Source organism: Scyliorhinus torazame, chromosome 3 (genome assembly GCF_047496885.1).
Source record: "Scyliorhinus torazame isolate Kashiwa2021f chromosome 3, sScyTor2.1, whole genome shotgun sequence".
NCBI lineage: Eukaryota > Metazoa > Chordata > Chondrichthyes > Carcharhiniformes > Scyliorhinidae > Scyliorhinus > Scyliorhinus torazame.
Genome location: NC_092709.1, coordinates 144,293,981 through 144,318,976, shown reverse-complemented (window position 1 = coordinate 144,318,976; position 24,996 = coordinate 144,293,981). Strand labels below are relative to the sequence as shown.

Genomic DNA, 24,996 nt, shown 5'->3' with positions numbered 1-24,996 from the left:
GTAATGGGTGGAGATTTTAATACGGTGCTGGATCCAGGGCTGGACAGATCGAGGTCCAGGACCGGAAGGAGGCCGGCTGCAGCTAGGGTGCTCAAGGACTTTATGGAGCAGATGGGAGGAGTAGACCCCTGGAGATTTGGTAGACCTAGGAGGAAGGAGTTTTCGTTTTTCTCCTATGTCCACAAAGTCTATTCACGGATAGACTTTTTTGTTTTGGGAAGGGCACTGATCCCGAAGGTGACGGGGACGGAGTACACGGCTATAGTTATTTCGGACCACGCTCCACATTGGGTGGACCTGGAGATAGGGGAGGAAAAAGAACAGCACCCACCCTGGAGAATGGACATGGGATTATTGGCAGATGAGGGGGTGTGTTTAAGGGTGAGGGGGTGTATTGAAAGGTACTTGGAACTCAATGACAATGGGGAGGTTCAGGTGGGAGTGGTCTGGGAGGCGTTGAAGGCTGTGGTTAGAGGGGAGCTGATATCTATCAGGGCACATAAAGGAAAGCAGGAGGGTAGGGAAAGGGAGCGTTTGTTGAAAGAACTTTTGAGGGTGGACAGACAATATGCGGAGGCACCGGAGGAGGGACTGTACAGGGAAAGGCAAAGGCTACATGTAGAATTTGACTTGTTGACTACGGGTAAGGCAGAGGCACAATGGAGGAAGGCACAGGGTGTACAGTATGAATATGGGGAGAAGGCGAGCAGGTTGCTGGCCCACCAACTGAGGAAAAGGGGAGCAGCGAGGGAGATAGGGGGGGTGAGAGATGAGGAGGGAGAGATGGAGCGGAGAGAGTGAATGGAGTGTTCAAGGCATTTAATGAAAGATTATATGAAGCTCAGCCCCCGGAAGGGAAGGAGAGAATGATGTGCTTTCTGGATCAGCTGGAATTTCCTAAGGTGGAGGAGCAGGAGAGGGTGGGACTGGGAGCACAGATTGAGACGGAGGAAGTAGTGAAAGGGATTGGAAGCATGCAGGCGGGGAAGGCCCCGGGACCAGATGGATTCCCAGTGGAATTCTATAGGACATATATGGACTTGCTGGCCCCGCTACTGATGAGAACCTTTAATGAGGCTAGGGAAAGGGGGCAGCTGCCCCCGACTATGTCAGAGGCAACGTTATCGCTCCTCCTAAAGAAGGAAAAAGACCCGCTGCAATGCGGGTCCTATCGGCCCATTTCCCTCCTGAATGTGGATGCTAAGATTCTGGCCAAGGTAATGGCAACGAGGATAGAGGATTGTGTCCCGGGGGTGGTTCATGAGGACCAAACTGGGTTTGTGAAGGGGAGACAGCTGAACACAAATATACGGAGGCTGCTAGGGGTAATGATGATGCCCCCACCAGAGGGGGAAGCAGAGATAGTGGTGCCGATGGATGCCGAGAAAGCATTTGATAGAGTGGAGTGGGATTATTTGTGGGAGGTGCTGAGGAGATTTGGCTTTGGAGATGGGTATATCAGATGGGTACAGTTGCTGTATAGGGCTCCGATGGCGAGCGTGGTCACGAATGGACGGGGGTCTGATTATTTTCGGCTCCATAGAGGGACGAGGCAGGGATGTCCTCTGTCCCCGTTATTGTTTGCATTGGCGATTGAGCCCCTGGCCATAGCATTGAGGGGTTCCAGGAAGTGGAGGGGAGTACTCAGGGGAGGAGAAGAACACCGGGTATCTTTGTATGCGGATGATTTGTTGTTGTATGTGGCGGACCCGGCGGGGGGGATGCTAGAGATAATGTGGATACTTGGGGAATTTGGGGATTTTTCAGGGTATAAATTGAACATGGGGAAAAGTGAGTTGTTTGTGGTGCATCCAGGGGAGGAGCAGGGAAATAGAGGATTTACCGTTGAGGAAGGTAACAAGGGACTTCCGGTACTTGGGGATCCAGATAGCCAAGAATTGGGGTACATTACACAGGCTTAATTTAACGCGGTTGGTGGAACAGATGGGGGAGGACTTTAAGAGATGGGACACGGCGTCCCTGTCACTGGCAGGTAGGGTGCAGGCGGTTAAGATGGTGGTCCTCCCGAGATTCCTTTTTGTGTTTCAGTGCCTCCCGGTGTGGTCACGAAGGCTTTTTTCAAGAGAATCAAGAAGAGTATTATGAGTTTTGTGTGGGCCGGGAAGACCCCGAGAGTGAGGAGGGGATTTTTGCAGCGTAGTAGGGACAGGGCGGGGTTGGCACTACCGAGCCTAAACGACTATTACTGGGCCGCCAATGTTTCAATGGTGTGTAAGTGGATGGGAGAAGGGGAGGGAGCGGCGTGGAAGAGATTGGAGAGGGCGTCCTGCAGAGGGACTAGCCTACAAGCAATGGTGACGGCACCGTTGCTGTTCTCACCGAAGAAATACACCACAAGCCCGGTGGTGGTGGCTACATTGAAAATTTGGGGGCAGTGGAGACGGCATAGGGGAAAGATGGGAGCCTCGGAGCGGTCCCCGATAAGAAATAACCATAGGTTTGTTCTGGGGAGAATGGATGGGGGATTTGGAGCATGGCAAAGAGCTGGGGTAGTACAATTGAGAGATCTGTTCGTAGATGGGACGTTTGCGAGTCTGGGTGCGCTGACGGTAAAATATGGGTTGCCCCAAGGGAATGCATTTCGGTATATGCAACTGAGGGCTTTCGCGAGGCAACAGGTGAGGGAATTCCCGCAGCTCCCGACGCAGGGGGTGCAGGATAGAGTGATCTCAGAGACATGGGTGGGGGATGGTAAGGTGTCGGACATATATAGGGAAATGAGGGACGAGGGGGAGATCATAGTAGATGAGCTGAAAGGGAAATGGGAAGAAGAGCTGGGGGAGGAGATTGAGGAGGGGCTGTGGGCTGACGCCCTACGTAGGGTAAACTCATCGTCCTCGTGTGCCAGGCTAAGCCTGATACAATTCAAGGTTCTACACAGGGCGCACATGACTGGAGCACGGCTCAGTAAATTTTTTGGGGTAGGGGATAGGTGTGGGAGATGCTCGGGAAGCCCAGCGAATCACACCCACATGTTCTGGTCATGCCCGGCACTACAGGGGTTCTGGGTGGGGGTGGCAAAGGTGCTTTCGAAGGTGGTGGGGGTCCGGGTCGAACCAAGCTGGGGGTTGGCTATATTCGGGGTTGCAGAAGAGCTGGGAGTGCAGGAGGCGAGAGAGGCTGATGTTTTGGCCTTTGCGTCCCTAGTAGCCCGGCGCAGGATATTGTTAATGTGGAAGGAAGCCAAACCCCCCGGGTGTGGAGACCTGGATAAACGACATGGCAGGGTTTATAAAGTTAGAACGGATCAAGTTCGTATTAAGGGGTTCGGCTCAAGGGTTTACCAGGCGGTGGCAACCGTTTGTCGACTACCTCACAGAAAGATAGAGGGAATGGAAAAGAAGAAGACAACAGCAGCAACCCGCGGGGGGGGGGGGGGGGGGGGGGGGGGGGAAGGAACCGGACGGACTATCAGGGATGTCATTGTATATGTATAGACATTTGTTATAGGTCATGTATATTGGATTTTATCTTTGGAGAGTAACTATTTTTGACAAGGCAGTTGCCACTCAGTTTTGTTTATGTTTCTGTTTATATATTATTTATTTATTTGTTTAAAATTGGCCACGGTTATTTATATTGCTTTGTTGTTGTTCAAAAGAAAAACTATGTACTGTTATGTTTGGCCACAAAATTCTGAATAAAATATATATTTTTTAAAAAAACAGTACCCACCCTTTTTTGGGATTAGTGCGTTTACTGCCTGCATCATCGTCTCCGGCAACTCCTCCTTCTCCAGAACTTCATTAAATGCCCTCAACAGATGTGGTGCTAGGTCTGTCGCAAATTCCGTCGGGTACCCATCGGGCACAGGAACCTTCCCTGACTTCATACCCCTGATACTATCCAGCACTTCCCTCAGCCCCAGGGGCTCCTCCAACGCCTGCCTCCTTGTTTCCTCCACCTGGGGAAATTCCAGTTCATCCAGAAAACACTCATGTTCCCCTCCTCTCCCCCTGGGTCCGCCTCGTAAAGTCCCTGGTAATACTCCCTAAACACCATGTTTATCTTCCCTGGCTCCGACACCACATCCCCAGCCCGTATCTTCAATATTTCCCTGGACGCAGCCTGCCTCCACAGCTGGTGGGCCAGCATGCGGCTTGCCTTCTCCCCGTACTCATATTGCACCCCTTTTGCCCTACACAGTTGTCCTACGGTCCTCCCCGTTGTCAGCCTGTCAAACTGCCCCTGCAACTTTTTCCTCCTCGCTAATTGCTCCACGGTGGGCACCCTCGAATATTCCCTGTCCACCTCCACTATCTCGCTCACGAGATGGTTATATTCCTCCCTCCTTTCCCTATCCGCACGAGCCTTAAACAAAATAATTTCCCCCCATACCACGGCCTTCAGTGCTTCCTAGAAAATGGCCGCCGACACTACCCCATTCTGATTCAACCCCACATACTTCTAAATCGCCGCCCGCACCTTATCACAAAAACCTCCAACCGCCAACAACCCCGAGTCAAACCTCCACCCCAGCCTCTGCTCTCATCCGATCTAAACCGAATCTCCAGCCAATGGGGCGCATGGTCTGAGATAACTATCCCTGCATACTCTGCCCCCTCCACCCCAATCAAAAGCACCTGACTCATTACAAAGTAATCAATCCTCAAATACACCTTATAGACGTGTGAAAAGAAGGAATACTCCCTTCCCCCTGGGTTCTGAAGGCGCCATGGATTCACCATACCCATCCTCTCCATAAACCCCCCAAGCTCCCTTGCCATTCATACCCTACCCATTGATCTGGGGCTCGACCTATCCACCCTCGGCTCTAGGAGACAGATAATATCTCCTCCCATGATCAACTGGTGCATGACCAAATCCAGGATCGCTGCCAGCAACTCCCTCATAAAACCCACATCATCCCAATTTGGGGCATGCACATTTACCAACACCACCGGTACCCCTTCCATTACTCCACTCACAATCACATATCCCCCGCCCGGATCCCTCACCTCCTTCGTACTCACAAATCTCATTTTTTTGCTCATTAAAATCGCCACCTCCCTCGATTTGGAATCAAACCGAGTGAAAAACCTGCGCGACCCACCCCTTCCTAACCTAACCTGGTCCTTCACACGGAGGTGCATCTCCTGCAGAAAGACCACCCCCCCTTTTAAGCTCCTGAGGTGCGCGAACACCCGCGACCTTTTAACTGGCCCGTTCAGTCCCTGGACGTTCCATGTTACCATCCTTACCAGAGGCTTACGCTTCCAATCCCCTCTACCATCCATCACCTTCCCCACTAAATTCTCGCACCCTTAATTCCACCCTATACCTAGCCCATCCCAGATGGCCCCTTTCCCTGCCCCTGACCATGTCATCTCTCACCCCCTGCCATGTCGCAACAACCTCCCCCCAATGACCTCGCTACCCCCTCCCCAGGCCACCCCTCTCGACCCTTGACCTTTTCCCCCACCATCTCACTTCGGTTCACCAACATCACCTGCTAACGCAGCAGCCCCTGCCCAAAGGCTCCTCCCAATGATCTCCCCCTGCCCCCCCCAACTCATCAGCTCAAGGAGGAAGGCTCCCTGTTGACCATACCCACCCCCCCATCCAAACAAAGACTTCTCCTGAACTCCAGGCAGCATTCTCCAAAAGCAAACAAACAAATGTTAAACACAAACAGTCCCATAAAACATGAGGGGGGGATGGAAACATCCATCCCCACATAAACTTTTCACCCCTACAACCCTTAACAATCGCAACAGTAAACAGAACCCCCCCCCAAAAAAAGACAAAAATCCCCCAATCCTGACCCTCACTTCAAACATGCTCCCAACCATTACAAAGTGCCAGCACCCCGGTCCCCAAGGATTGTCCGCTCAGTTCTCCCCAGTTTATGTTCCTTAATGAAATCTTTGGCTGCTTCTGGGGTCTCAAACTAATACTCCCGGCATCCGAACATCACCCTTAATTTTGCCGGGTAGAGCACCCCAAACCTAATCTGCCGCAGTACAGCACCTCCTTGGCCTTGTTGAAGCTTGCCTGTCACTTCGCTAACTCGGCTCCGATATCATGATAAATTTGTAATTCCCCCTCCCCGGTACGCTTCTCCCTGGCCCATCTCCACAAATTTGTGGAGTCTCACAATCACCGCCCGCAGCGGCTCCCCAGCTCTAGGCTTCTGCCTCAGGGACCTATGTGCTCGGTCCACTTCAGGCGCCTTATCTAGCATCCCTTCTGCCACCAACCCCGCCAGCATCTTCGAGACGTACCTTATGACACTCACACCTTCCACTCCTTCAGGCAGGCCCACTATTCGCAGGTTCTGCCTTCTCGGGGTATTCTCCTGCTCCTCCACCTTTGCCTTCAAGAGTTTACAGAGCCCCACCTCCGCCTCCAGAGTCACCACACGATCGCTGTGGTCAGAGATCTGTCCTTCGATCTCCCGAATCTGTGACCCCTGCACCTCCAAAGAACTCCTCAGGGGTGCCACAGTTCCTTCGATGGCCTTTGAGCGATCCTCCCCCGTTTCCTTCCTCTGCTTCTGGAATTTCACCTTAATGAAAGCCATCAGTTCCAGCTGGGGCCTTCCAGCTTGCAGCAGCTCTTCCCCCTCCTGCATGTTTACAGTGGCTGCTGTTGCAGGCCTGCTCCAACTTTTCAGCCAAATCTCACCGCTTTCTGCCGGGTTTGAAACCACTCCCGGGGGAAACAACTACTCCAATATTCATCAAATTTCCACCCAGTATCAGGTAAAAATAGCTCTTTTTTGTGCCTTCAAGCAGGAGCTGCCCGGTGTGTGACCACTCACACCATGGCCACCCCTGGAAGTCAATTGCTTGCCTCCTTTAAGAAACGTCTTGAAACCGTCCTCTTCGGTCTAGCTTTTGATCATCAATATCCCCTCTTGTGACTTGGCATCATACTTAGTTTCACAATGCTCATGTGAAGTGCCTTGGGATATTTAATTAAATTAAAGATGCTACATAAATAAAAGATGTTGTTGTTCTGGTCACAAACGTCCCTATGACCAAAACGTGTTTCTTTAGTAGCCAAAAGTTACAATCCACAGAAGGCACTTTGCCTCATGTTTGGTTCATTCCTTCCCTTGTGATGCTATGTTTTGGCCTAGAAATGAATTCACATTGGCCCAAACTGGATGCAGGGAATGATCCCTGCACCTTAATGAACAGGCTTAAATTATACCCAATGTTAAGCCTTGGGTCTCCTTTCCAGGCCAGCGAGCTGCAGATACCTGGACTTCCCCATTAGTTGTCAGTGAAGATGTCAATTTGAGGACACAGAAATGTTGAGACTTTACTTTCCGATGTCTTAGCATTATTTTCTCCAACAGAGACAAGAGACGCAATCTAATGGGAATGTTACTATGTGTGGTAGCAAGCGGGAACTGCCAGGTGTTTCCAGGCGGCTGACCTGGCGAGGCCGTCACCGGTATCTAATGTTAATAAGGCCACTTAATGATGCCCCACAGGCTTCATGCCAGAAATGACTGTCCCACCAGCTGATTCACCTGAACCGTGCTCGGCAGCTCCCTGCTAACGAGGGGAAGCAGCTCTCAAACCAATCCCATAGAGCAAACCCCAGACAGCAGGCAGCCATGCCACCGCACAGACCAGCCCTACTTTTCTGTGATGCCGACCTGGCCTGACTGTTGGAAGTGGTGGAGTCCAGACGGGATCCCTGTTCCTTCGAGGGGGGGGTGGAGTAGCATGGCAGGGGAGGCAGTGGCAGTGGCGGGGAGACTCACCAGGAGGACTGCCACCCACTGCCGTAAGAAGCTAAATGACTTCCACCAGGCCACACGGGCAAGTTAGCATTAGCCCCTTGACACCGGTCCCACCTGCCACCTCTGGTGATCACCCCACATGCCCCCAGCCCTGTTGATGGCATCCCCCAGACACAATAATGCACCCGTGCCCCAGCACACTCTGGTGCCCACTTGACACCCCGCCCATGCACGTGATGCATGAAGCGCGCAGTTCAAAATGTCCCCTCTGTCCTCGCAGGAAAAGTTGGCCCACACGGGCGGCGGGGTGCTGGACATCAGAGTCCTCACCCTCTACGAGGAACGGGCCCTGGAGGTTACGGAGATGGCCGAGGACAGATCAGTCACTGACGTCGGGCTTGCCTTCGCCGCACAGGTGAGGATCTACTGGCCCTCACCCAGATGACCCGTCACACGTGAGTTGTTCATGTCAGACGGATGATCCTTCCCTCCCACTGGCCACATGTCCATTCCCCCGCAGGATCTCCATCCTATGGTGCCGGAACATCTGGGTGGACCCTCCTGCCGTCCAAGAGAACATCTCGGAGGAGAGCTCCAAGGATGCCACCGATGAGGGGTCACAGCTACTATCCCCACCCTCCACTAGCACAGAGACAGACACCTCGATGGGTGAAAGTGGTGGACAGGGTCTAGGGCACAATCTGGTGAGCACCACACAGTTACTGATGTACATCCGTTGGAGGCAGGAAAATCCAGTCGGAGTTCTGCTGGACCCCAGAACCCAGCTGGGTTCCACTCAGACGCTGACCTTATGGGCCAGATTATCCTGGAGCTAATGCAGGCGCGACACGGTGGCACAACGGTTAGCCTCACAGGACTTCCGGGTGCGGCTATGCAGAGCTAGATCGCATATTCGGTAGCTCCCGCTTGGAACGGACCTTTGGGCTCTTTTACAGGGCCCCCACGGCATTTGTTTGACATTTCCCGGTGTGGGAAGAAGACTGCAGCATTCCCCTGACAGTGTCCCCCAGGAATGTTATGTCTTTTGGCTACCAGACCCGGCAGAAACAGTAAAAGATTTGGCTTGAGCTGCAGGAATAGACAAAAGCCTCTTCCAGCATGCAGGCGGGGGAAGGGCAAGCTTAAAGCTGCAATCTGACTTGAGGGCCTCTATCAAAGGTGAATTCTAGCAGCAGAGGGAACAACTGTGAAAAGATCTACCAAGGCCATTGAAGAAGCAGGGACGAGGCTTTCGGTGGCGGCCATGGAGGAGTAGGTCGCGCATTCGGCAGCTCCCGTCTGGAACCGACTCTCAGACCTTTTTCAGGAGTTTCCATAGACTTTTTGGGGCAGACTGGTGAAGCGAACACTGCCAAAAGGATTCCCTCTCGACTTCTGGTTGCGGCTATGCGGAGCTAAGCCGCACGATTCGGCAGCTCCCGCTACCACGGACTTTTGGGCTTGTTAGAGGAGCCCCAACGGAACTTTTTTTTTTTTTGACGCAACCCGTGGGGAAGGGAAGAGAGAGGTCCCCCTCCAACTTCAATGATACGGACCAGAAGTGTAACGGCCAAAGGAGCGGCACTGGAGCAACGGGAGAAGCGAGGGAAAGAAAACAAAATGGCGGCAGCCAGGGACAAAGGGGAGCTGCAGGAGTTCATCAAGCGCTGCTTCGAGGAGCAGCGCGAGGAGATGCGCAAGGGGATGTTGGCGCCTATGCTTTTGGCAATCGAAGGACTCGGGATCACCCAGGAGACCCACGAAGCTAAGATCCAGGAGGTACAGAAAAGAGTTAGTCAGAACGAGGACGAGCCCGTGGGCCTGGCGGTGAGAGTGGAGCAGAACGAGGCGCTACACAAGAGGTGGGCGGGAAGACTCGAAGACCTGGAGAACAGGTCGAGGAGAAAGAATCTGCGAATCCTGGGTCTCCCTGAGGGAGTGGAGGGGGCTGATGCCGGGGCATACGCGAGCACGATGCTCGAGGCGATGATGGGCACGAAGGCCCCTTCGAGGCCGCTGGAGTTGGACGGGGCACATCGGGTGCTGGCGAAGAAGCCCCAGGCAAATGAGCCGCCAAGGGCGATGGTGGTGAGGTTCCACCGGTTCACGGCCAGAGAGTGGGTCCTGAGATGGGCCAAGAAGGAGCGGAGCAGTAAGTGGGACAATGCAGAGATCCGAATATACCCGGACTGGAGCACGGAGGTTGCAAAGCGGAGAGCGGGTTTCAACCGGGCCAAAGCGGCGTTGTACCGGAAAGAAGTGAAATTCGGATGCTGCAGCCAGCGCGACTGTGGGTCACATACAAGAGCCAACACTATTACTTCGAAATGCCTGAAGAGGCGTGGACCTTTGTACAAGCCGAAAAGTTGGACTCTAACTGAGGGTTTGTGAGGATGGGGGGGATGTTTTGGGGTTTGATGTGTGATGGTTGTTGTATATAGGGGGTCAATCACGCGCAGGAAATGTTACATGGGCTGGGGGAGAGAGAGAAGGCCGCGACAGGAGCTGCGCCAGAGGGGGCGGAGCGGGCTTTGGAAAGCGCGGGGTGTTTTCCCGCGCGCGGGAAGAAAGGCGGGATTGAGAACGAAGGAATGCATATGGATTGGGAGACTCCCAAGCGGGGAGGTCAATGGGACGGCGGGGGAAGCCGGGGTCAGCAGGCGTCAGCTGACTTACGGGAGTGACATGGGGAGAGCTAAAAAGCTAGACAGGGGTCTAGCGGGGGGAGGGGAGGGGGGGAAGGGGTGGGGGGGAAAGGGTTGCTGCTGCACTGGCCAAAAGGGAATGGGACACAGAAGAGGTGGTCGGGACGGGGGTCCCCCCCCTCTGGGGGACTGGAGGGTGAGGGAGGCGTGGACACGGGACTGGCCCAGAAAACGAGATGGCTAGTCGGCGTGTTCGCGCACTTAAAGGGACTGAAGGCGGACGTGGCCATGCTCCAAGAGACACACCTGAAGGTGGCGGACCAGGTCAGGCTAAGAAAGGGATGGGTAGGACAGGTATTCCACTCAGGACTGGACGCGAAGAATAGAGGGGTGGCAATATTGGTGGGAAAGCGGGTGTCATTTGAGGCCAAGACTATTGTAGCGGACAATGGAGGGCGATATGTAATGGTGAGCGGTAGGCTGCAAGGGACGTGGGTGGTGTTGGTAAATGTATACGCCCCGAACTGGGATGATGCAGGATTCATGAAGCGCATGTTGGGGCGCATTCCGGACCTGGAGATAGGAGGCCTGATGATGGGAGGGGACTTCAATACAGTGTTGGATCCAGCACTGGACCGCTCCAAATCAAGGACTGGAAAGAGGCCGGCGGCGGCCAAGGTACTTAGGGGGTTTATGGATCAGATGGGGGGAGTGGACCCATGGTGGTTTGCAAGGCCGCAGGCCAGGGAATTTTCTTTCTTCTCCCATGTACACAAAGCCTACTCCCGGATAGATTTCTTTGTTCTGGGTAGGGCGCACATCCCGAGGGTGAAGGGGACGGAGTATTCGGCTATAGCCGTTTCGGACCATGCCCCGCACTGGGTGGAACTGGAGCTGGGAGAGGAGAGGGAACAACGCCCGTTGTGGCGGCTGGATGTGGGACTGCTGGCAGACAAGGTGGTGTGTGGGAAGGTGAGGGGGTGTATCGAAAGGTACTTGGAGGCCAACGACAACGGGGAGGTGCGGGTGGGGGTGGTATGGGAGGCGTTGATCAGGGGAGAGCTAATTTCCATTAGGGCTCATAGGGAGAAGACAGAGGGTATGGAAAGGGAGAGGTTAGTGGGGGAGATTTTGAGAGTGGACAGGAGATGCGCAGAAGCCCCGGAGGAAAGATTACTTGGGGAAAGACGACGGCTCCAGACGGAGTTTGACCTGTTGACCACAGGGAAGGCGGAGGCACAATGGGGGAAAGCGCAGGGGGCGACCTACGAGTATGGGGAAAAGGCTAGTCGGATGCTGGCACACCAGCTCCGTAAGAGGATGGCAGCGAGGGAAATAGGGGGAGTCAAAGATGGAAGGGGAGCCACGGTTCGGAGTGCGACGAAAATAAACGAGGTATTCAAGGCCTTTTATGAAGAGCTGTACAGATCCCAGCCCCCAGCGGGGGAAGAGGGGATGAGACGATTCCTAGATCAGCTGAGATTCCCGAGGGCAAGAGGTGGCTGGTTTGGGGGCACCAATTGGGTTGGAGGAGCTGAGCAAGGGTTTGGGGAGCATGCAGGCGGGGAAGGGCCCGGGACCGGACAGATTCCCGGTGGAGTTCTACAGGAAGTACGCAGACCTGTTGGCCCCGCTACTGGTGAGGACCTTTAATGAGGCAAGAGAGGAGGGGACCCTGCCCCCGACAATGTCGGAAGCGACAATTTCTTTGATCCTAAAGCGGGACAAGGACCCACTGCAATGTGGATCGTACAGGCCGATCTCGCTCCTCAATGTGGATGCAAAGTTGCTGGCAAAAGTGCTGGCCACGAGGATCGAGGACTGTGTCCCGGGGGTAATCCACGAGGACCAGACGGGATTTGTAAAGGGCAGGCAACTAAACACCAATGTGCGGTGGCTCTTAAACGTGATAATGATGCCATCGGAGGAGGGAGAGACGGAGATAGTGGCAGCTATGGACGCGGAGAAGGCCTTTGACCGAGTAGAGCGGGAGTACCTCTGGGAGGTGCTGCGTAGGTTTGGGTTCGGGGTAGGGTTTATCAATTGGGTTAAGCTCCTTTACAGAGCCCCGATGGCGAGTGTAGTGACGAACCGGCGGAGGTCAGAGTACTTTCGACTGTACCGAGGGACGAGGCAGGGGTGCCCCCTGTCCCCCCTGTTGTTCGCATTGGCGATCGAACCATTGGCCATGTCATTGAGGGAGTCTAATAAATGGAGGGGGGTGGTCCGAGGGGGAGAAGAGCATCGGGTGTCACTATGTGCGGATGACCTGTTGCTGTACTTGGCGGATCCAGTGGAGGGGATGGTGGAGTCATGCAGACTCTAAGGGAGTTTGGGGAGTTTTCGGGCTATAAGCTCAATGTAAGGAAGAGTGAGCTCTTTGTATTACAGGCGGGGGACCAAGAAAGAGGGATAGGGGACCTACCGCTGAGGAGGGCGGAGGGGAGCTTTCGGTATCTGGGGATCCAGATAGCCAGGAGTTGGGGGACCCTACATAAATCGAATCTGACGAGGTTGGTGGAGCAAATGGAGGAGGATTTCAAAAGATGGGACATGTTACCACTCTCGCTGGCGGGTAGAGTGCAGTCGGTCAAAATGGTGGTCCTTCCGAGGTTTCTGTTTGTGTTTCAGTGCCTTCCCATCGTGATCACTAAGGCCTTTTTTAAGAGAGTAGGCAGGAGTACTATGGGGTTTGTGTGGGCGAATAAGACCCCGAGAGTAAGGAGAGGGTTCCTGGAACGCAGTAGGGACTGAGGAGGGTTGGCGTTGCCAAACCTGGGGAGCTACTACTGGGCAGCAAATGTGGCGATGATCCGCAAGTGGGTTATGGAGGGAGAGGGGGCGGCATGGAAGAGGATGCAGATGGCGTCCTGTAAAGGAACGAGCCTGGGGGCGTTGGTGACGGCACCGCTGCCGCTCTCGCCGACAAAGTATACCACGAGCCCGGTGGTGGCGGCAACGCTAAGGATCTGGGGCCAGTGGAGACAGCACCGGGGTGTAATGGGAGCATCGGTGTGGTCCCCGATCAGGGGTAACCACCGGTTTGTCCCGGGGAAGATGGACGGGGGGTTCCAGAGCTGGCATCGGGCGGGGATTGGAAGAATGGGGGACCTGTTCATCGACGGGACGTTTGCGAGCCTAGGGGCACTGGAGGAGAAGTTCGAGTTACCCCCAGGAAATGCCTTTAGATATATGCAGGTGAGGGCTTCTGTGAGGCGACAGGTGAGGGAATTCCCGTTGCTCCCGGCACAAGACGTTCAAGATAGGGTGATCTCGGGTGTATAGGTCGGGGAGGGCAAGGTGTCGGAAATACACCAGGAGTTGAAAGAAGAGGGGGAAGCGCTGGTAGAAGAGTTGAAGGGTAAATGGGAGAAGGTCTGTGGGCTGATGCCCTAGGTAGAGGATTCGTTGGAGAGGATTAAGTTCGCCTCGAGAGGGTCTGCGCAGGGGTTTTACAGGCAGTGGCAACCGTTCCTAGACTATCTCGGGGAGCGTTAGAGGAAGGTCGGTCAGCAGCAGCAGCAACCTTGGGGGGGGACGGGGGGGGACAGACAGCCTGGGAGGGTGGATGAGCAAGAGATAACATGAAGGGTTGGGGAAACTGGCACGTACGGGTGAGGGCCAGTGTATAAAGCTGTGTAAATATATCATTTTCCCATGTATATATCTTGCTCTGCGTGATTTCTCGTTTTTTTTTTGTTACGGGGGGGGGGGGGGGGGTTATTGTTTGTAAGGGAGAAAGGTTGTGTTAAAAAACTTTAATAAATATATATATATTTTTTTAAAACGGTTAGCCTCACGGCACTGAGGACCAGAGTTCGATCCCAGCCCCGAGTCACTGTCTGTGTGGACTTTGCACATTCTCCCCGTGTCTGCGTGGGTTTCGCCCCCACAAACCAAAGATGTGCAGGTTAGGTGGAGTGGCCATGTTAAATTGCCCCTTAATTGGAAAAAAATAATTGGGTACTATAAATTTAGTGAAATAAATAGCTCCAGAATGCAACAGGTTATACTGTCACACATGTAAATAATAAGTTGTCCCAGCTACAAAATATATATCAAATTTTGTCAAAACCATATAAATGGCAATCGTTCACCATATTCCCAACTGTCACTGTTTGTGTGCTATTTTGTTAAAGCCCTTTGTTGCAACTTGTGATGGGGATTTTGTTTCAAAAGAACGCACAAAATACTATAAAGGTACTACCACGAACAAGCAAAGGCGCAACGATTCTCAGTCTTCAGAAAAGGGAAAAAAAGTGAAAGCTGAAGTTACAATTATGGCCCAATTCCAGTCTCGTAATTTTAAAAGGCATTTTTGTTTAACTGTAAGTACTATACAGAAATGTGCAAATGTTCATACCTGATGAGCCAGGTGAGCTCCAACAGTTACCACAGCAGTGTAGTAGGGCAATGTCTGGTCGCTGTTTAGTCCTACCACAGTCAATCCTGTCAGCATGATTGTGCTAAATCCAATTAGCCATTGTTTGGTCTGTTCTTGAAACATCAATGCAGTCGATTTCACTCCTATTAGAACATCATCTGCTTTATCCTAGTTACAGAAAACCAGAACAAAACAGTCTCAAGAATGGTCTGTCACACCATAAACTATCACTAAGTGGTAATTATCATCTCAGATTGTCCATTCATCCAGGCTTAAGACAGTTTTTTTTCCTTTAATAAATTTAGAGTACCCAATTATCTTTGGTTAAGGGGCAATTTAGCACGACCAATCCACCTACTCTGCACAGCTTTGGGTTTTGGGGGTGAGACCCATGCAGACATAAGGAGTGTGCAAACTCCACACAGACTGTGACCTGGGGCCGGGATCGAACCAGGGTCCTCGGTGCCATGAGGCAGCAGTGCTAACCACTGCACCACCATGCCACACAGGCTTAAGACAGTTAGGAAACGGGCTTGATTATAGGTGCACTGTCTGGAAAAACACCCCTCCCCGGTATAAACAAAATGCCTTTCATCCCGTGCATACTGTACACAAGTCCAACGACAATTTTTAAAACTAAAAATAGCTACATGAAGTCTACACTAAATACTATGGGAATTTCAATAAGTTTGCTCAAATGTTACTATTTCTAAAATGAGAAAGATGGGCAAACTTATTTGCATTTCGGGGTGGCACGGTGGCGCAGTGGGTAGCACTGCTGCCTCATGGCTCTGAGAACCCAGGTTCGATCCCGGCCCCGGGTCACTGTCAGTGTGGAGTTTGCATATTCTCCCAGTGTCTGCGTGGGTCTCAGCCCCACAACCCAAAGATGTTCGGCGTAGGTGGATTGACCACGCTAAATTCCCCTTAATTTGAAAAAATAATTGGGTATTCTAAATTTATTTTTAAAACTTATTTGCATTTCGATCCTAAAGTAAAATTCTCCTTATGCTTTAATTAACATTCGTGTTTTTAATGCTAACTTCAGTATGTTAAAGATAAGGGGCGAAATTCTCTGGAAACGGCGCGATGTCCGCCGACTGGCGCCCAAAACAGAGCAAATCAGTCGGGCATCGCGCCGCCCCAAAGGTGCGGAATGCTCCGCATCTTTGGGGGCCGAGCGGAGCCCCAACCTTAAGGGGCTAGGTCGGCGCCGGATGAATTTCCGCCCCGCCAGCTGGTGGAAAAGGCCTTTGGTGCCCCGCCAGCTGGCGCGGAAATGACATCTCCGGGCGGCGCATGCGCGGGAACGTCAGCGGCCGCTGACGGCATTCCCGCGCATGCGCAGTGGAGGGAGTCTCTTCCACATCCGCCATGGTGGAGACCGTGGCGGAGGCGGAAGGGAAAGAGTGCCCCCACGGCACAGGCCCGCCCGCGGATCGGTGGGCCCCGATCGCGGGCCAGGCCACCGTGGGGGCACCCCCCGGGGCCAGATCGCCCCGCGCCCCCCCAGGACCCCGGAGCCCGCCCGCGCCGCCTTGTCCCGCCGGTAAGGTAGGTGGTTTAATTTACGCCGGCGGGACAGGCATTTTAGCGGCGGGACTTCGGCCCATCCAGGCCGGAGAATCGCGCGGGGGGGCCCGCCAACCGGCGCGCCGCGATTCCCGCCCCCGCCGAATCTCCGGTGCCGGAGACTTCGGCAACCGGCGGGGGCGGGATTCACGCCAGCCCCCGGCGATTCTCCGACCCGGCGGGGGGTCGGAGAATGTCGCCCCAGATCCTAAATGAAACACAGCAACTTTAATATTAGCAGAAAATGCTGGAAGAACTGAGCAGGTTGGCAGCATCTGTGGAGAGAGAAACTCAGTTAAACATCGAGACAATATGACCATTCCACAGAACAGAGTTTATCCAACATTTAGTTTTTATTTCAGATTTCCAGTATCCGTAGTAATTTGCTTTTACTTGAGTGTTATTATTAGATTTTGTTTTCACAAAGTTTTGCTGGATGAATGGGAGAATCTCTGCGGTAAGTCAAGTCACCCCATGGGATGTTAGGATGCAGCGAATCAACACTAACAGGAAGAGGTCTCAAATTTGACCCTGCCTGCTGCTGGAAGCAACAGAAGCATTTGAACAATTTATACTGTTAGATTAATAGGTAAATCACAAATTCACCAATACCCTAAATAGTGGTCCAGTAACTCAAATTTTGCAAATTATTGTTAACTTGACATTGAAACACGTGAACACAAAAGTTTCAAATTCCTAACCCAAGATATTTTGTATGAAATACTTTTGCTGATGTATTATGCATTCACCCTTCTCTTTTATTCCCCTGAAACCCCTCAGTCTTTCCACTCTCCTCTCCTTCTTTAAGTCTCTCCTTAAATCTACCTCTTTAATCCCACTTCTGTGAAGCAAATTGGATTATTTTTCTATTTAAAGACAATATAAATGTCAGTTGTTTGTACCCTTTTGGACAGCTGCTGTATGTTGCAATACCACTATAATTGTTCATGGTAAACATGGGGCATGATCTAGCGGCTGTTCACGCGGGTGAGGTAGTCCGGTCCCATGGGTTTCTCGGCGACGAGGGGTGCAGTTACTGGGAAATCCTGTTGACAACGGCGGGGTCTGAAAATCCAACTGTCATTCTGCCGAAATACATGCAGCAGGTTCGTCGGTAAATCCCGCCCATGGTTTGATTTAGGTTTTAGCAGCTCTTGTGGGTGCTGCCTGTTCTAGTCTAGAAGTTGGAGAACCGAAATTTAGATTTAATTTATAATCTTACCTGATGTGCATAAATAGTGTCATATATCAATGTCCACATGATACCAGAAATATAAAGTGGTAGGCAGATTGACCAATCACAGGAATTCTTCACAGCAGACCATCCTAAAAGTGCTCCCCAGTTGAATGCAAGACCTATAGACAATAATTCAGGATAAATCTAATGTATATGCAAATCTATAAAAGAAATAGTGGAAAAAAAACGCGGAGGTAAAAAGATCACAGCAGGTGGTGGGGTGGGTGGGAAGGGGAGTGCAATACATCAGGTGGCAAGTCAGCCCTTTTTGCAGTGCCACATGAAGTATTTTGGGCAAACCGAATTTCCAGTGCAAGCATAACATCTTGAGGCAGGGGAACTCCACATCATTTATATAAAAGGCAAAATATTGCAGACACTAGAAATCTGAAATGTAAAATAGAAAATGCTGGAAATTCTGCACTGTAAATTCTATGATTCTATGATTGGCTGCTGCTACAGCAGTTTGTGTTGATCATCAAAAGCTAAAATAGGCCATTGTCCTTGGACAAGAAACATTAGGCAGGATATAAAAGGGACTTTTACCCTGTCACACAGGATCGATTCTACACTTTAAAAAAAAATTTTTTTTAAATAAATTTAGAGTACCCAATTATTTTTCTTCCAATTAAGGGCCAATTTAGTGTGCACATCTAGCCTGCACATCTTTTTGGGTTGTGGGGCTGACAGCCACGCAGACACGGGGAGAATGTGCAAACTCCACACGGACAGTGACCTGGGGCCGGGATCGAACCCAGATCCTCGGCGCCGTGAGGACCAATTCTACTCTTGGTGTCTGCAAAGAGAGCAGCAATTCTGATAAATGGCTTACTCAAAAGTGTTTTTTTTTTCAGGTGAAATGTTGAAAGGACTTAAAAAGTGTAAAAGGAACAACAATTAAAGATGAATTAAACTGCCAATATTGTCACAATACAAACAGCAGCCAATATAAAACCGTTAAACTGGAAGTAATAATAAGAGGCCTTCCAGTTTGAAAACTGTAGTAGGAACTGTCATGGCAACTAAGTGAAGGCGAGTGTGTTTCCAAAATAGAACATACAGTGCAGAAGGAGGCCATTTGACCCATCGAGTCTGCACCGACCCACTTAAGGCCCTCACTTCCACATTATCCCCGTAACCCAATAACCCCTCCCAACCCTTTTGGTCACTAAGGGCAATTTACCATGGTCAATCCAACTAACCTGCACGTCTTTGGACTGTGGAAGGAAACCGGAGCACCCGGAAGAAACCCACGCAGACACGGGGAGAACGTGCAGACTCCGCAGACAGTGACCCAAGCCGGAATCGAACCTGGGACCCTAGCGCTGTGAAGCCACTGTGCTATCCACTTGTGCTACCGTGCTGCACATCTTTTTGGGTTAGGGGGCTGAGACCCATGCAGACACAGGGAGAATGTGCAAACTCCACACGGACAGTGACCCGGGGTCGGGATCGAACCCGCGTCCTCGATTCTACTTTTTCAAACCTTAAACAAAAACTGGTCTTTGCAGCTAGGCCACCAATGTGGTGGTGGTGGTGGTGGGAAGACACCAAGCAGTCTGTGGTTGGTGCTGCACCCAGCTAAAATGTCCTCACCGGGTTCCAAGAACCTCGAAGTCAACAGGAAAATCTCCTTTAGTAGGCCGTCATAAATTTAAACAGCTACCGTGGCTTGTAGATGGTTAGCCCTGTGGCAGCCCCTCCACCACCTCAGGTTTCCAAACCCTGGAGTAGGATGGAGCCGGAGAACTGTCATGCCAGTCAGCAGTTCAATAATTAGCGCCCACCAGGCTCATTTCTTCACCCTGCAAGGGATGTATTTGTGTAGTTAAAAGTGGAAATCCAGAACTTGCTTTTGGTGATCCTACACTGAACCGTAAGGTGTGCTATTAAAACCCCGCAGACGGACTTCCGGGTGCGGCGATGACCAGCTGAGTCGCACGTTTCGGCAGCTCCCTGTGAAACGGACTTTTGGGCTCTTGATAGGAGCCCCAACGGCAATTTTGACGGCTAAAAACACTGTGCGGTAAACCAGAAGGGAATCCCCCCTGGATACGGATGGAAAAAGGAGGAGAGAGTGGCCAGATTGCAGTGGATCCTTTAGAACAGCGGCAAGGAAGGCAAGCAAAAACCAAGATGGCGTCGGAAGGTGGCAGTTTAACATGGGGCCCTGAACAACAAGAGTTCTTGAAATGCTGTGTGGAAGAGATCAAAAAGGAAATGAAGAAAGAGCTGTTGGCCCCGATACTACAGGCGATCGAAGGGCTAAAGGAGGAACAAAAGACCCAGGAGCGGGAGCTTCAGGTCGTGAAGGCAAAGGCAGCCGAGAATGAGGACGATATACAGGGCCTGGTGGTGAAGACGGAGACGCAGGAGGCACATCAGAAACGATGTGTGGAAAGGTTGGAGGCACTGGAAAACAACGCAAGGAGGAACAACCTGAGGATTCTTGGTCTTCCTGAAGGTGTGGAGGGAGCGGACGTCGGGGCATATGTGAGCACGATGCTGCACTCGTTAATGGGAGCGGAGGCCCCGGCGGGTCCGTTGGAGGTGGAGGGAGCATACCGAGTGATGGCGCGAGGACCGAGAGCAGGAGAAATTCCCAGAGCCATAGTGGTAAGATTCCTCCGTTTTAAGGATAGAGAAATGGTCCTTAGATGGGCGAAGAAAACTCGGAGCAGTAAATGGGAGAACGCGGTGATCCGCGTTTATCAAGACTGGAGTGCGGAGGTGGCGAGAAGGAGGGCGAGCTTTAATCGGGCCAAGGCGGTGCTTCATAAAAAGAAGATAAAATTTGGAATGCTGCAACCGGCAAGACTGTGGGTCACATATCGAGGGAGGCACCACTACTTTGAGACGGCGGATGAAGCGTGGACTTTTATTGTGGAAGAAAAACTGGAATGAGCGGGTTATTAAAAAGAACGTTCGAACAAAGTGGTGGGGCGAATGTGGGGGGCAAAGAGGGGTTTTATGTACTAATCCTGCGATGTGGTAACTTTTCTCTCTCCCACAGGTGGTGATGGGGGGAGGAGGGGAGGTGGAGGAGATGGGGCGTTGGCCATTGGGGGCGGGGCCAAGGGAGAAGCGCGGGCTTGGTTCCCGCGCTATGATAATCATGGCGGGAAGAGAGAAGCAGGAAGGAGGGGGCGTCGCACGATGCGAGCCGAGGTCACGGGGGGAAGCCGAGGTCAGCCAGAATTTGCTGACTTCTGGGAGCAACATGGGGGGAGTAATTACGCTAGCGGGGGATCTAGCGGGGGGGGGGGGGGGGGGGGGGGGGGAATTACTGGGTTGCTGCTGCTGGGGAGAGGGGGGAGCTGGTATGGGAGAGGATGGGCGGGGGGGCACCGCCTGGGGGAGATACAGCTGCGTGGGAAGCGGGTGAGGAGCTGGAAAAAGGTGATGGCTAATCGACAAGGGGGGGGGTAGGAAGCCCCCCAACTCGGCTGATCACGTGGAACGTGAGAGGGCTGAACGGGCCGATAAAGAGGGCACGGGTACTCGCACACCTTAAGAAACTTAAGGCAGATGTGGTTATGTTACAGGAAACGCACCTGAAACTGATAGACCAGGTTAGGCTACGCAAAGGATGGGTGGGGCAGGTGTTCCATTCGGGGCTAGATGCGAAAAACAGGGGGGTGGCTATATTAGTGGGGAAGCGGGTAATGTTCGAGGCAAAGACTATAGTGGCGGATAACGGGGGCAGATACGTGATGGTGAGTGGCAAACTACAGGGGGAGACGGTGGTTTTGGTAAACGTATATGCCCCGAACTGGGATGATGCCAATTTTATGAGGCGGATGCTAGGACACATTCCGGACCTAGAGATGGGAAATCTGATAATGGGGGGAGATTTTAATACGGTGTTGGAACCAGGGCTGGATAGGTCGAAGTCCAGGACTGGAAGGAGGCCGGCAGCAGCCAAGGTACTTAAAGATTTTATGGAGCAGATGGGAGGTGTAGACCCGTGGAGATTTAGCAGACCTAGGAGTAAGGAGTTCTCGTTTTTCTCCTATGTCCATAAAGTCTACTCGCGAATAGACTTTTTTGTGCTGGGTAGGGCATTGATCCCGAAGGTGAGGGGAACGGAGTATACGGCTATAGCCATTTCGGATCACGCTCCACACTGGGTGGACTTGGAGATAGGGGAGGAAACAGGAGGGCGCCCACCCTGGAGAATGGACATGGGACTAATGGCAGATGAGGGGGGGTGTCTAAGGGTGAGGGGGTGCATTGAAAAGTACTTGGAACTCAATGATAATGGGGAGGTCCAGGTGGGAGTGGTCTGGGAGGCGTTGAAGGCGGTGGTTAGAGGGGAGCTGATATCAATAAGGGCACATAAAGGGAAGCAGGAGAGTAAGGAACGGGAGCGGTTGCTGCAAGAACTTTTGAGGGTGGACAGACAATATGCGGAAGCACCGGCGGAGGGACTGTACAGGGAAAGGCAAAGGCTACATGTAGAATTTGACTTGCTGACTACAGGCACTGCAGAGGCACAATGGAGGAAGGCACAGGGTGTACAGTACGAATATGGGGAGAAGGCGAGCAGGTTGCTGGCACACCAATTGAGGAAAAGGGGAGCAGCGAGGGAAATAGGGGGAGTGAGGGATGAGGAAGGAGAGATGGAGCGGGGAGCGGAGAGAGTGAATGGAGTGTTCAAGACATTTTATAAAAATTGATATGAAGCTCAACCCCCGGATGGGAGGGAGAGAATGATGGGCTTCTTGGATCGGCTGGAATTTCCCAAGGTGGAAGAGCAGGAAAGGGTGGGACTGGGAGCACAGATCGAGGTAGAAGAAGTGGTGAAAGGAATTAGGAGCATGCAGGCGGGAAAGGCCCCGGGACCGGATGGATTCCCAGTCGAATTCTATAGAAAATATGTGGACTTGCTCGCCCCGGTACTGACGAGGACCTTTAATGAGGCAAAGGAAAGGGGACAACTGCCCCCGACTATGTCTGAAGCAACGATATCGCTTCTCTTAAAGAAGGAAAAGGACCCGCTACAATGCGGGTCCTATAGACCTATTTCCCTCCTAAATGTAGATGCCAAGGTCCTGGCCAAGGTAATGGCAATGAGAATAGAGGAATGTGTCCCGGGGGTGGTCCACGAGGACCAAACTGGGTTTGTGAAGGGGAGACAGCTGAACACGAATATACGGAGGTTGTTAGGGGTAATGATGATGGCCCCACCAGAGGGAGAAACGGAGATAGTAGTGGCGATGGATGCCGAGAAAGCATTTGATAGAGTGGAGTGGGATTATTTGTGGGAGGTGTTGAGGAGATTTGGTTTTGGAGAGGGGTATGTTAGATGGGTGCAGCTGTTGTATAGGGCCCCAGTGGCGAGCGTGGTCACGAATGGACGGGGATCTGCATATTTTCGGCTCCATAGAGGGACAAGGCAGGGATGCCCTCTGTCCCCATTATTGTTTGCACTGGTGATTGAGCCCCTGGCGATAGCGTTGAGGGGTTCCAAGAAGTGGAGGGGAGTACTTAGGGGAGGAGAAGAGCACCGGGTATCTTTGTATGCGGACGATTTGCTACTATACGTGGCGGACCCGGCGGAGGGGATGCCAGAAATAATGCGGATACTTGGGGAGTTTGGGGATTTTTCAGGGTATAAATTGAACATGGGGAAAAGTGAGTTGTTTGTGGTGCATCCAGGGGAGCAGAGTAGAGAAATAGAGGACCTACCGTTGAGGAAGGTAACAAGGGACTTTCGTTACCTGGGGATCCAGATAGCTAAGAATTGGGGCACATTGCATAGGTTAAATTTAACGCGGTTGGTGGAACAGATGGAGGAGGATTTCAAGAGATGGGATATGGTATCCCTGTCAATGGCAGGGAGGGTGCAGGCGGTTAAGATGGTGGTCCTCCCGAGATTCCTCTTTGTGTTTCAGTGCCTCCCGGTGGTGATCACGAAGGCTTTTTATAAAAGGATTGAAAAGAGCATCATGGGTTTTGTGTGGGCCGGGAAGACCCCGAGAGTGAGGAAGGGATTCTTACAGCGTAGCAGGGATAGGGGGGGGCTGGCACTACCGAGCCTATGTGAGTATTATTGGGCCGCTAATATTTCAATGGTGAGTAAGTGGATGGGAGAGGAGGAGGGAGCGGCGTGGAAGAGATTAGAGAGGGCGTCCTGTAGGGGGACTAGCCTACAGGCTATGGTGACAGCCCCATTGCCGTTCTCACCGAGGAACTACACCACAAGCCCGGTGGTGGTGGCTACACTGAAGATTTGGGGACAGTGGAGACGGCATAGGGGAAAGACTGGAGCCTTGGGGGGGTCCCCGATAAGAAACAATCATAGGTTTGCCCCGGGGGGAATGGATGGGGGATATGGAATGTGGCAAAGAGCAGGAATAACGCAACTGAAAGATCTGTTTGTGGATGGGAAGTTCGCGAGTCTGGGAACGCTGACCGAGAAATATGGGTTGCCCCAAGGGAATGCATTCAGGTATATGCAACTGAGGGCTTTTGCGAGGCAACAGGTGAGGGAATTCCCGCAGCTCCCGACACAAGAGGTGCAGGACAGAGTGATCTCAAAGACATGGGTGGGGGATGGTAAGGTGTCAGATATATATAGGGAAATGAGGGACGAAGGGGAGACTATGGTAGATGAACTAAAAGGGAAATGGGAAGAAGAGCTGGGGGAGGAGATCGAGGAGGGGCTGTGGGCAGATGCCCTAAGCAGGGTAAACTCGTCGTCCTCGTGTGCCAGGCTAAGCCTGATTCAGTTTAAGGTATTACACAGGGCACATATGACTGGAGCACGGCTCAGTAAATTTTTTGGGGTGGAGGATAGGTGTGCGAGGTGCTCGAGAAGCCCAGCGAATCATACCCATATGTTTTGGTCATGCCCGGCACTACAGGGGTTTTGGATGGGGGTGACAAAGGTGCTTTCAAAAGTAGTAGGAGTCCGGGTCGAACCAAGCTGGGGGTTGGCTATATTTGGGGTTGCACAAGAGCCGGGAGTGCAGGAGGCGAGAGAGGCCGATGTTTTGGCCTTTGCGTCCCTAGTAGCCCGGCGCAGGATATTGCTAATGTGGAAAGAAGCCAAGCCCCCGGGGGTGGAGACCTGGATAAATGACATGGCGGGGTTTATAAAGCTAGAGCGGATTAAGTTCGTCCTAAGGGGGTCGGCTCAAGGGTTCACCAGGCGGTGGCAACCGTTCGTCGAATACCTCGCAGAAAGATAGACGGAATGGGAAAAAGAAGGCAGCAGCAGCAGCCCAGGATCGGGGGGGGGGGCGGGGAGGAGGAACCAGAAGGACTCTCAGGGTTGTTAATATATACTGTATAGTATGTATAGGTCGTTGCTACAGATAATTATATATTGGACTGTTAAATTATATTTTTGGAGAGTGTTACTTGTGACAAAGCAGTTGCCAATTCGGGCTAGTTTTCATTTTTGTTATTTATTATTTATTCATTTTTTGTT

The 24,996-nt window shown here is 52.2% G+C and overlaps 1 protein-coding gene across 1 annotated transcript in view; it reads right to left on the bottom strand.

Moving 5' to 3' along the window:
• coq2 (coenzyme Q2 4-hydroxybenzoate polyprenyltransferase) overlaps positions 1-24,996 on the bottom strand; it is a 65,751-nt gene that overhangs the window by 4,100 nt on the left and 36,655 nt on the right. The window contains exons 5-6 of the mRNA XM_072496344.1: positions 17,544-17,677; positions 14,729-14,917 (exon numbers count right to left, since the gene is read on the bottom strand). Of these exons, the coding sequence (XP_072352445.1) occupies positions 14,729-14,917; positions 17,544-17,677 (323 nt within the window). The remainder of the gene's footprint in view (positions 1-14,728; positions 14,918-17,543; positions 17,678-24,996) is intronic.